Source organism: Marmota marmota, unplaced genomic scaffold, assembly GCF_001458135.2.
Source record: "Marmota marmota marmota unplaced genomic scaffold, marMar, whole genome shotgun sequence".
NCBI lineage: Eukaryota > Metazoa > Chordata > Mammalia > Rodentia > Sciuridae > Marmota > Marmota marmota.
Window position 1 is genome coordinate 23,263,686 of NW_025999932.1, and position 13,296 is coordinate 23,276,981.

General features: G+C 38.5%; 1 protein-coding gene across 2 annotated transcripts in view; it reads left to right on the top strand.

Annotated features, from left to right (window-relative positions):
- Positions 1-10,029, top strand: part of LOC125616097 (protein POLR1D) — a 41,288-nt gene extending 31,259 nt beyond the window's left edge. For both annotated transcript variants that reach the window (XM_048800760.1, XM_048800759.1), the window contains exon 3: positions 9,351-10,029. In XM_048800760.1, the coding sequence (XP_048656717.1) occupies positions 9,351-9,618 (268 nt within the window). In that variant the 3' untranslated portion in view covers positions 9,619-10,029. The remainder of the gene's footprint in view (positions 1-9,350) is intronic.
- The last annotated feature ends 3,267 nt before the right edge of the window (positions 10,030-13,296 follow it).

Genomic DNA, 13,296 nt, shown 5'->3' on the forward strand with positions numbered 1-13,296 from the left:
AAAAAAAAAAAAAAAAAAAAAAACAAGAGATACTTTACATCCCCAGCACTTTTTATTTTTTATTTTGAGACAGGGTCTGGTATTTTATCTTTACTACAGGGCCTAGCATAATGCATCTATCTCTGTGTGTGTGTGTGTGTGTGTGTGTGTGTGTGTGTGTGTAATATACACATCAAATATTTTGCATTACTTTTAGGCACAGGGTTGGAGATAGTCATTGAACACCCGCTTCAAGCTTGGGGGAAGGGGTGGATTACTGTATGCAGCAGAGTAATTAAGGGTTAACAGTTTAGTAATGGGGATTATAATATTATAAAAGCATTTCTCAGGTGGCCACACACTGAGACATTTAATTGCCAAATTGTAAACTGCAGCACTATGGATGATTGTAATAGCCATGGCAGCATTAAACAACAAAGTGAGTTGTAATCGACCAAAGCCTCAGTCTTTCCAGAGGCATTATTTTAGATTTACATCCATGATAGTTCATGCTAGGTGAAATGCTGTTTGCTGATATGGGAATGGATTTGGCCATAGAATTAGGGGATGAATTGAAGTGCATTACATGGAATTTTGCTTCCATGACCCCAATATATCTATTTCCCTACCATTTAAAAAAAAATTTTTTTTAACCCAGAGGCACTTGCCACTGAGCTACATCCCCAGCCCTTTTTTATTTTTTATTTTGAGACAGGGTTAAATTAATTTGCTTAGAGCCTCACTAAATTGCTGCAGTTGGCCTCAAACTTTCCAATCCTACCTCAGCCTCCCAAATCATTGGAATTACAGGCTTGTACCACTTACACCAAACTCCATAAAAATTTTTATGAGGCTTAGAATGTAACTCAGTGGTAGAGTGCTTATCAAGCATACATGAGGTTTGGGTCTAATCTCTACCACTGCAAAAGAAAAAAACTAATTTTTATGAATCATAATTTCCCAATGCCTATTATATTTCACTCACCTCAAAGTCAAGTATGTTGAGTCAAGTATTCATCCTTGTCCTTAACCATGTCTGTAACTGTTCTGCACTTCTGAGACTAGCCATCCTTTTCTGATCCTGTGTCATATACTTTCCTGTAGTTGCTTCCCTGGCTGCTCTGTTAATCAGCCATCTGCTTAGACAGCAATGAGCCTTTCTCTGTCCTGTTCCTTCTGCCCTAGCCAGACTAGTGTTGCCAGGTCTATAAAGTAGATGCTGGTATAGAGACTAAACGAAGTAACATTGGTAATGTACTAGCACAGTGATTGCTTTGTAAGCATATATCATCATTGTTATTATTCTACCTAAAATCCAGTGGCTAGTGATTATATATCACTATTTAATTGATCATATTTATAAAGCTATTTTAGAAGCCAAAAGTAGCAGGTCTAAATCTGTAGGAAAGATAGATACTACCTCCATTCTTCAATGGGAGACCCAAAAATATTAAAATTAAAAAAAAATTGCCTTTTATTTTCCACTTTCTGTCCTCCAGATTTCTTTATAGCTTATTTTTTAAAATATTTATTCTTTAGTTTTAAGTGGACACAATATCTTTATTTTACGTTTATGTGGTGCTGAGAATCAAACTCAGTGCCTCAAGCATGCTAGGCGAGCACTCAACCACTGAGCCACAACCCCAGCCCTCTTTATAGCTTATTTTATTTCTTAAGTGTTTGTTTGTTTTCGCAGTACTGGAGATTGAACTCCGGGGTACTCTACCACTGAACTATAGACCCAGCTCTTTTTATTTCATTTCATTTCATTCCATTTGAAGATTATCTAGCTAAGTTAAGTTACCCAAACTGACCTTAAACTTGTGATCCTTTTGCCAGAGCAGCTGAGTTTGTGTCATTGCATCCCAGATTTTGTTTTTCATAAGTTGAGTATGATAACAACAGAGAGCAAGTGCCTTATTTTTGCAAAAGATCGTATATGGTGTATCCACTCAAAAAAAAAAAAAAAGTGAAAAGCTTATAATTCTAGCCCTGATCCATCTTGGTCTCTAATGGCAGATTTTCTAGAAATTCTCCTCTCCTATAGCATGTGAGACCCTCCATCACAACTTCTGGGATGACACATTTGACCGTCAAGGGAATTGTTTAAACATAAGCCAAGCACAGTGGCTTATGCCCAGTATCAGCTACTAAGGCTGAAGCAGGAGGATCGCTTGAGCACACAAGTTTGAGACCAGCTTTGGCAACATAGGAGATCCTGTCTAAATAAATACCCCCAGTACTAGGCGTTAAACTCAGGGGTGCACTACCACTGAGCCACATTCCTACCCTATTTTAATGTTTTATTGGACAGGGTTTCATTTTGCCTAGGCTGGCCTCAAATTTAAAATTCTCCTGCCTCAAATTCCCAGGTTCCTGGGACTACAGGCATGTTCTACCATACATACCCAGCTATAGGTAATAAATTTTTAAAAAATAAAGTTTGTGAGGTGGTGTAATGGTGCATGCCTACAATCCTAGTAGCTCGAGAGACTTAGGCAGGAGGATTACAAGTTCAGAACCAGCCTCAGCAACTTAGTGAGGCCTCAGCCAGTTAGCAAGACCCTGTCTCAAAATTAAAAAATAAAAAGGGCTGGGGATGTGGCTCAGTGGTCAAGTGCCCCTGTGTTCAATCCCTGGTACCAAAAATACTTTTTTAATAAAAATAAAGCTTAACATAGGTAGAACTCTAAACCTTAATTCTGGCTGTGTGTCATAGGTCCTTTCTATAGCAGTATAACCAGTCTTATGATATTTAGGCTTTATATCCATTTATATTGTTAACGCTGTAAATCTGGCACTTTCCATATGAGCTAGTATAACTTTCTGGAACCAAAACAAACCAAAAATAAAAATAACTAGCCACGATGAGAAAGTCAGTTGGTTAGGATGGGCTGCAGACAGATAAGTTAGCAGCTGCCCTGCCCTGTAGTCTCCTTGGTCCCTCACCCCTTCTGAAGCACAGTCACAGACTTGGTGCCAACACATCTAACAGTCGTGGCCTGTGCTCATCTCACAAGGTTCAAAGGTGACATGGAAAAGGCATGATGGTTTATTGTCTTATACCAGCTTTCTTGTTATCTCAAATTCAGGGAGAAAATGGCAATAAGAGGTAAAAGAGGACAAATACAGGAAATGAAGTAATTTCCTAATGTGAAGAATGAGGGGGGATCCTGTTCTCTAGGGGGTACACCTATAGCAGAGACCCTTAAAACTAGGAGGGACACTAGAGCTCACCTACTACTTCAACCTTTAGTTTACATCTGAGGACAATAGTCCTAGAAAGTTTGCAAAACAGGTGGAAATGCAAGTTATAAAGCTCAGAGGTAGTATCTAGTAGCCCGTTGATTCTAGTACCAATGGAGAATTGAGATAGCCTAGAAAATGAAACTTTCAGTATGGAAGCCTAACCATTCTAAGTACCAAAACTTTTGAATTTTAACAGTCATTATGAAAATTTCCATGAAATGCCTCATTAGCTTTTAATGATAACTTAAGGTTTTTTTTCTTTCGTTTTTTGGGTTTTTTTCCTTTTCATTAAGAAACATCAGATACTTGGCTATGTATGCGTGTTTTCCAAGGACATTTTATCACAGAGCTATGTCCCTAGCCCTATTTATTTTTTATTTTGGAATAGGGTCTTGCTAAATTGCTGAGACTGGCCTCGAAATTCTCCTGTTTTAATCTCCCTAGTCACTGGAATTATGTGTGTCACCACACCCAGCTCTACTGTGTTCTTGATTAACTTATTATCACAGTTAACTTGAAATTTAATGGAGTTTTGCTATATTCCAGCCACTATGCTAAATGCTTTATGAATTATAGCATTAAATCCTCACAGTAACTTTAAGGTAGATACTCCTATTGTTCCCATTTTACAGATGGGGAAAACCAAAGCAGAGAGGAGGTAAGTAACTTGTCCAAGGTCACACAGCTGATTAAACAGTAAAACTAAGCTATGAGCCAAAGCTAAAATTAACTGTTATGTGTCAGTCATTGTTCTAAGCACTCCATGTGTTCTCATTCATTTTGATCTGCATGCAATCCTTTTAAGATAGTCATTATTAATATCCCCCATTAGCAGCTAAGAGGCAAGATGGGATTATATAACATGCCCAATGTTCAGTCTGATAGATAGTATGATTCTAGAATGTGTGTGCTCAGTCATTGAGCCATGTAGTATGATTTCATAGTGTTAGAGCTGACTTTGGGATTCACAAAAATTAATGATTACATTGAAAGCCAGAAACTCTCCCAATTGGTTTCCGAGAATGTTAGCTTTGATGCTGCTCTCTTACACTTGAATATATTCAGCACAAATTTTATACTTTCTTAACAAATTTATTTTTTATATGTACTTTTCCATCGGCTTGCCACTACTCCCCTCTCTCATTGCCCTGCCTTACTTATTAAGAGAGTATTATTTCTAAAATGTATATTGGCATGTTTAGGAGAGGTCTGACTTAAAAATCTCACCCCAAGTAAGCCAAGTCTCTCTAAGCCATCCTTGGATTTTCACCTTGAATGGAATTTCAGGCATAATAAACATTAAACATTGCATCTTTGTCCAGGCCCATGACCTACACCTGTCCCAGCAACTCAGGAGACTAAGGTAAGAGGCTCACAAGTTTGAAGCCAGCCTCAGCAACTTAGTGATATGCTATCCCCCAATTTTAAAAATAATGAAGGTCTGGAGATACAGGTCAACGAGAGGGTGCCCCTGGGTTAAATCCTTAGTGTGTGTGTGTGTGTGTGTGTGTGTGTGTCTCACATACACACACACACACACGATTTGCATCTTTGAAGGGGAACGGTTATTCACTGTTGATGGGAGTAAAAATTAGTACACCCATTATGGGAAATAGTATGGAAGTTCCTCAAAAAATTAAAAATAGAAACTACCACATGATCCAGCAATCCCACTACTGTGTATATATTCAAAGGAAAAAAAGTCAGTGGTCAAAGAGACATCTGCACTACCATGTTTATAGTGGCATAAGATATGGAATCAACCTAAGTGTCTATCTTTTGATGAATGAATTTAAAAAATTTCATGCTTACACACAATGGGATGCTATTCTGCCATTAAAAAATAATTAAAAAAAAGAATAAAGTCCAGTTATTTGTAGCAACATAGAAGAGCCCTGAGACATCGTGTTAAATGAAATCAGCCAGACACAGATAGATGCCACAAGTTCACAGTCATATGTGGAAGCTGAAAGTGTTGACCTCAGAAGTAGAGTGTAGAATAGTGGCTCCCAGAGGCTGGGAAGGGAAGTTGTGGATAATAAGAGAGGTCAGTTAACAGGTTAAAAAAAAATACAGTTAGATAGGGTAAACAAAGTCTAATTGTCTATATACTAGGGTGACTGTAGTTGGTAATTTATTATATATTTCAAAAGAGCTGGAAGAGAAGATTTTGAATAATTCTATAACAGAGAAATAATAAATGCTTGAGGTGATAGATAAGCTAATATTCTGATTTGATATTTAGATTTTGTATACAATGTTTGATACATGTATCAAAGTATCACGCTATACCCCAATCACATGCAATATTTGTGTGTCAAACTTTTTAAAATTGCATCTTTGATGTTAAAAGGAGATGTAAATGCTAGTTTTCTTGTGGAATTATTCTAGAAAAACAAATCATTCTCACAACCAGTCTTGTGGTCAGTATGTTGGGTCAGTGGATTATACTATGAACACTGCAGTTCTGTAGCTAAGCTTGGCTCACCTCCAATAAGCATATGGTTTTAAAGATGATCTGACACTGAAGGTCACAGAATCTAGTGGATTTCATCAGCAATTACCATAAGATTTTGTTTTGAGATTCTCTTGTCTCATCTGGAAATAGTTCACCTTTCCTCATTTTTTAAATCCAGAGAATAATTGATCAGCTTTACCAGTACTGAGATGGCCCACTCCAGAAATTAACCCAGAATTCTGATGTAGTGGGCCTATTTTCTAACTATTTCTTGGCTTACATATCCAAGAGATAGATGTGGTTGATTTTTTCACAAAAATGATTCTGCTCCTATGGTAAGCAGCAGACCACCCATCCAGAATACTTTCCACATGTGTCAAAGGGTGGCTTTTTCTTTAGGTTGTCAGTGGCACACCGTTTGGGAACATGCTGGTGCGTGGTACTCAGAATTCTGAGTCATTGCTGAATTTGTAACTGCAGTGGCTTAAGTATCTTCAGCAAAGCAGTGCCTAGATTCAGTGACATTCCACAAGGCCAGGAAGAACTCAGCCCACCCTCTTATCACCTGCCCTCCCCATGCTCAGCAGTGTTCCAGTGCTGATGTGCCTCTAGGATGCATCAATGGGCTTTATCTTGGAACTATTAGGGGAGTGTAATGATGGTGCATTTTTTCTGGAAGTTCACCCCAATAGGGCAAGGAGTTCCAGTAGTTTTATACTCTCCAGATTTTTGCAGAACTGTGTTTCTTTGCCCTTGTTCCTACCTTTCTTCTTTGCTCCTCTTCTCATTCTGAGGCTCCTAAACTTAAATACTGTCACGACCTCTAAATGTTGCCACTGCTTCTACTATACTCCTCCAGCTTCCCTTTTTCTCAAGTTTTTTTCCTTCCTTATTTTACTTCATTCACTAGTCACTTCCTAGCCTGAGCATTGCTCAGGCATATCTCACAGAGAATTACTTTTGCTTTTCTCAAGTGTTTTCTCTGTCCTTCTAGGCTCAAGAGCTACTTATTTGCAACATGGAGTATTTTATTTTCTATTTTTTCTGCCCTCTTCCTTTTACTTCCAGATTCAATGTCATTCTGGTTGCCTGAGGTGATCTGACCTCTGAGGCCAGGCTAATAACGGCCTATCTTTCATTTCTGCAATACTGTACTACACAGTTACTGTAATGGAGTACTATTGGACTGATTTTTTACATACAACTGTTTGTTGACTTACAATAGAGATACAACCTCATAAAACCCATCATAACTGAGCATGGTGGCACACACTCATAATCCTAGTGACCAAGGAGGCTAAGGCAGGAGGATCACAAGTTCAAGACCGGCCTGAGCAATTTAGTGAGACCTATCTTAGAATTTTAAAAAGGCCAAGAGATGTAGCTCAGTGGTAGAGCACCCCTGAGTTTAATCTGTAGCACCACAAAGAAAGAAATCACAAGTTGAAAATACAAAAAAAGAAAAAAGAAAGAAAATGTCATCAATCAAAAATGCATTTAATACACTTAGCCTATAGAAAATCATAGATTAGCCTAGCCTACCTTAAATGTGCTCAGAACACTTTCATTGGCCTACAACTATAAAAAACTTATTCTGTAATAAAGTTATTATAAAGAATTTTGAATCAGAATTTTAAGTGTGGTTTCAACTAAGTATTGCTTTTGTATTTTTTTTTTAATACTAGGGATTGAATCAAGGGGCTCTTTAACCACTAAGCCACCTCCCCAGCCTTTTTTTATTTTTTATTTTGAGACAGAGTCTCCCTAAGTTGCTTAGGGCCTTGCTAAGTTGCTGAGGCTGGCTTTTAACTTGCCATCCTCCTGCCTCAGCCTCCCAAGCTGCTGGGTTTATAAGTGTATGCTACCATACCTGGTGCCTTTGTACCTCTTGAAGTTGAAAGATTAGAATTGAAACCAGAGTTTAGCTATTGTGAATTGTGCTGCTATACATATTGATGTGGCTGTGTCCCTACAATATGCTGTTTTTAAGTCCTTTAAGTATAGACGGAGGAGAGGGATAGCTGGGTCAAATGATGGTTCCATTCCCAATTTTCCAAGAAATCTCCATACTGCTTTCCAGATTGGCTGTACCAATTTACAGCCCCACCAGCTTTGCATATTTTCCCCCACATCCTTGCCAACTTATTGTTGTTTGTTTTCATGATAGCTGCCATTCTGACTGGAGTGAGAATTGGATTTGCATTTCTCTAATTGCTAACGATGATGAACATTTTTTCATGTATTTGTTGATTGATTGTATATCATCTTCTGAAAAGTGTCTGTTCAGGTCCTTGGCCCATTTATCGATTGGGTTATTCGATTCACAATAGCTAAACTGTGGAACCAGCCTAGATGCCCTTCAGTAGATGACTGGATAAAAAAATATGTGGCATACATACACAGTGGAATATTACTCAGCAATAAAAGAGAATAAAATCATGGCATTGCAGGTAAATGGATGGAGTTGGAAAATATAATGCAAGTGAAGTTAGCCAATCCCAAAAAACAAATGCCAAATGTTTTCTCTGATATAAGGAGGCTGACTCATAGTGGGTCGGGAGTGGGAGCATGGGAGGAATAGACAAACTCTAGATAGGGCAGAGGGGTTGGAGGGGAAGGGAGTGGGCAGGGGGTTTTAAATGATGGTGGAATGTGATGGTCATCATTATCCAAAATACATGTATGAAGATACAAATTGGTGTGAATATACTTTGTACACAACCAGAGATATAAAAAAATGTGCTCTATATGTGGAATAAGAATTACAATGCATTCTGCTGTAAATAAAAATAATAAAATTTTAAAAAGAATTGAAACCAGAGTAAGTCAGAGACCGTCTGTGTTGTGTGAATTAAAGTTTTATAGAAAGATGGATATTATTCATTTTTGTTTAATACCAGTCACCCTGAATAACATGATTTTTAGGGACCAGCATTGTCCTAAAATAGCCCATCATATGGCAGACTGGTCACGGCCAAGAGAAATATGCAGGTTTTCATTTATTTGGGGTTTTCTTTTCTAAATGAATGTATAATTACACCTGAAAAAAAATACGAAATAAGTACTGTAGTAAATATCTAAGCATATAAATTGGCAAATTAATTATTTACGGTCTCTTTCCCAGGTGAACTTGAATCATGAAGCTACTTCCATGCAGAAACTTTTTGAGAGATTATTGCATAGTTATGGGCCCTGTGCATTTTTTTTTCTTTCTATAGGTCATTTGACTCCTGTATTTAAGACATACCAGAATGTACTTGGTTTTCATTTTCATTCTTTGGTAATAAAAAACGATAAATTTAACTGGAAAGAGACTATAATCAAATCAGGCATTTTTATGGAGAAAATATTAAATGATTCTACTAATTTGCATTGTTGTTAACACCTGTACATAAAATTCTATAAGAAATTTAGTCCCAGGAAAAAAGGTCGAGAGGGTGCACCCTGTCCAGTCAGATTGCCTCAGGAATTCTAAGTCTTGACTTTCCCCTGTACTCGGAGTTTACACTAGGTGGCATGCAAGGAAAGCTGAACAAACTCAGGAACTTGATTCTGTAAAGCACAGTTCTTTGGTACTAATCATGATAGTGGGTTCAGCTTGGAAGTCAGTTCTTATTTATGATGGTTTCCCTTTTCTCATCCTCCTCCCCACCCCACCCCACAGGATGAAGTGTCCTCTTGCTGGCACAAATAAAAGATTCTTAATCAACACAATCAAGAACACATTGCCTTCCCATAAGGAGCAAGAGCATGAACAAAAAGAAGGCAATAAGGAACCTGCGAAAAGCCAGGACCAGAAAGAAGCAAACCCGAAGAAGCACAGAAGCCATCCCTACAAGCACAGCTTGCACACTCGAGGCTCAGTGGGGTACTCCCCCCCAAGAAAGCGGGGCACCCGGGACAAGTGTGACCCGCGGCCCAGCAGGCGATGAGGCTGAGGGAGGGGCCGGCCCACACCAGCTGAGCCCGCACTGCCCTGGGACTGGGGTGTGCGAGGACAGGTGAGCCGGCAGGGCAGATGCCTAAGAGCCATCTTCCCAGTAGGTCCTTTGTTGTTTTTAAAGGTGGCTGTTGGTGGCAGGTGAAAAAATGACCTTAAGACTCATCAAGGAATAATTACAAAGGGACTTGCTCTGAAGATGTCGTGGCATGTGTGGGCTGCTTTGGCAGTGTAGTATACATCTGTGTTACTTTTATCCTATTTTGTTTGGAAGTTAGTTTCAAAACCTGTAAATCTAGAATTTAAAGTTTTCAGATTGTTAAAACTAGTCCCAGTTTTTTGATGTGCTGCACTTTTGGTCATTTCTCAAAATTTCTCAAAAATAAAATACTTATAAATCCTATGCTTTACTTTTATGGGTGTCAAATTCAAATTTTAGAAATCATCTGACCATATTTTATATCATGAAAACTTATAGCCCTCCAAGGGCTGGAAACTTACCATGAAATTTAGTGATTGTCACCAGAGGCCTGACTCTGGGAATCCAGCAAATCAGGTCTGGCTGCTCACCCCCCCACCCCAAAAAAAAAAACAAACAGAAAAGTTAATGGTCAAAAGCATGAAAGGAACTTGAATCAGTGTGGCTACACTGGGAAGCCAAGGGGACTCATATCCTTGGCCCTGTCCTTGAGAGGGTGACAATGACTTTGAGATTTTATAGAAAAGGGGATAAGCCAAGCGTGGTGGTGCACATCTGTAATCCCAGCAGCTTGGAAAGCTAAGGCAAGAGAATCATGAGTTCAAAGCCAGCCTCAGCAAAATCAAGGTGCTAAGTAACTCATTGAGACCCTGCCTCTAAATAAAATACAAGATAGAGCTGGAGATGTGGCTCAGTGGTCAAGTGCCCCTGAGTTCAATCCCCAGTACACCTCCCACACACAAAAAAAAGGTGGGGGGTGCTGTAAGGGCAAGGCTTGGGGATTTGCACGGCTGGAAGGTTTCACAGTTGCCAGAGCAAGTGCTCTTGACCAGGTGTGGTCTGTCCATCATTATTTTAGGATTGGATAGATGCAAAATGGTGGCAGAGATGCCAAGTCTTAACTCCTGTTTTTAGCAACCCACTGGATATTTGCAGGCAAATGTCCATTCCTCAATCTTGAGGGAACTAGTACATCAGCCAATCTGACTTTGAAGGTTTCTTGGCCTAGTGAAAACTTTTAAACAGTCACTGAAGCATATAAGTGAAAAGAGTTAAATATTTAAGCTTAGAAGTAGAATTATCATAATAAATTATAAAGCAGAATACAAAGGGGCGTCAAAGTCTGAAGATACCCAACTAAATCATGTAGGGGATTCTCTTTGTAAATCAGTAAAGACAACTAAAAAAAAGTTATTTTCTTCCTTCTACCTAATAGAACGCCCTTGTCTAAGCTAAGATGCCTGATAGAGGGCTTTAGTGTTAGGCAATCTTGTTTAAGAACCCTTTCTCCATAACTTCTAGATTGTCAAAAGTGCACATCTCAAGTTAGATTTAAAAGTTATTTCCCTTTTAATTGCCCATGCATGACTATTCTTTGTGACTTTTCTTCCACTTTCATATTAGTACATTAGTCTTTGGTTCTACTTCCCTGTTGAGTGTTAAAGACCTTGTAAATAACCCCTATGTTGGCCAAACCTTAACCTCTTTCCCTCCTACTATTAAGGTTTCTGAGACTCTTCAGGGGTTACTTTTAGGAACTTAAGAGAAGCCTCTGGATCCTTTAGTCTTTTTCTTTACCAGTTGTGTCATCTGTCAGGATGGGTCAGGGTCTTGCAAACTACAGTGGCTTCTCCAGTGACCCTTCTCTTTGCAAAATGTGTATTGGTTGGCTTCCATTTCTCTAGGGTCCTCATAATTTCCTTATCAAAAGAACCCATGACTCACCAGAGCTGCAGGGCCCTCGGGGTCCCATCATTCCCTGGGTCCTGGATGACCCTGAAGGGTAAAGGCCAAAATATTGGCTATTTTTTCTTAGCCCTTTTATTTTCCTTGACTTGGGTCTCCAAATCTTGGTTGTTGAACACACACACAGCCAGTTCGACCAGTTTTGCAGTAAGAGTAGTGGGTTATAATTTTAATGTGTCCCTTTCATTTAATTGGGGTCAGTATTGGTAATGGTAATAAGCATCATATCCTGTCCTATAGGTGATTGTTTAACTGAGGTTATTCTGTTAGAAATCAAATTTTGGGGGCTGGGGTTGTGGCTCAGTGGTTGAGTACCTGCTAGCATGTATGAGACACGGAGTTTGGTCCTTAGCACCACATAAAAATAAATAAAAAGTATTGTGTCCATCTACAACTAAAAGAAAAAAATTGGACTCTTGTGAAACACTAACAGACAACATTTAAAAAGTTTTACAAGGAAAATATAGAATTAACCAGGGCAACAATATATTCAGTTTCTATGATGTGCACTTTAAACACTTTTTATAACATTAATGTATCTTAGTTATCTGTTTTAGCCTCTGAAAAAACAACCCATAAGGGCTGGGGTTGTGGCTAAGTGGTAGAGCGCTTGCCTAGCATGTGTGAGGTCCTGGATTCGATTCTCAGCACCACATGTAAACAAATACATAAAGGTCCATCAATAACTAATAAAAATTAAAAAAAACAATCCATAAATAATTTGTGGACTCAATCACATACAAAATCATTTACAAATTCTATTTCTTTTTAAAACCCTTTCACAACTTTTTTTTATAATTCACGCACTCCCTTATTTAGTTTTGCCTTATATCTCTTTCTATTTTGGGATCACAGTAATCTTTAAAACAGATTTATCCTTTTGAGAAGAACTTTAAATGGGCTTAATTTTATCCTACTTTGGGACTATTGTAACATGGAGTAGGCCAAGATGCAGAGGTTTATCCCAGGTGATTGCCGCTATTTTTTTTTTTTTTTTTCCAGTTCTGGCTTCATACATGCTACCACTGAGCTGCTCCATAGACCAAGGCTGGCTTTTTGAAAAAATCTTTAAGTGTTTCACATTTGAGGCTAATCTTTTCTCCCTTTCTAGATATTCTCTTTAGGAGGATAAAAAAACGAAGTACTAAGCCAGGTGCAGTGACACCCACCTGTAATCCCAGCTACTCTAGAAACTAAAGTAGAAGGATCCCACGTTCAAGACCAGCCTCAGCAACTTAGTTTCTATCTCAAAAAATTAAAAGGGCTCAGTACTTTAAAACACAGAGACACACATACACACACGAAGTTCTCATATATTGTTTCCTGAGCCTATTTAAATATCAATTAACAAAATAACATCACTGCTAAAACAGATTGGATACAAAGGCAAAGAGAGCTCTTAGTTTCCTTTCTTTACTACAGTGATGCAGCCACATCAATTTTTATAGCAGCTCAATTACAATAGACAAACTATTGAACCAACCTATGGCCTTCAACAGATGAATGGACAAAGTAAATGTCATATATATACCCAGTGGAATATTACTCAGCCTTAAAGAAGAATGAAATTATGGCATTTGCAGGTAAATGGTTGGAGTTGGAGAAAATCATGCTAAGGGAAATGAGTCAATCCCAAAAAACCAAAGACTTAAGTTAATATCCTTTCTATTTTAAGAGCTAATCAACAGAAATCACCCTTACAAGTGGAAATCCCACCCACCCACC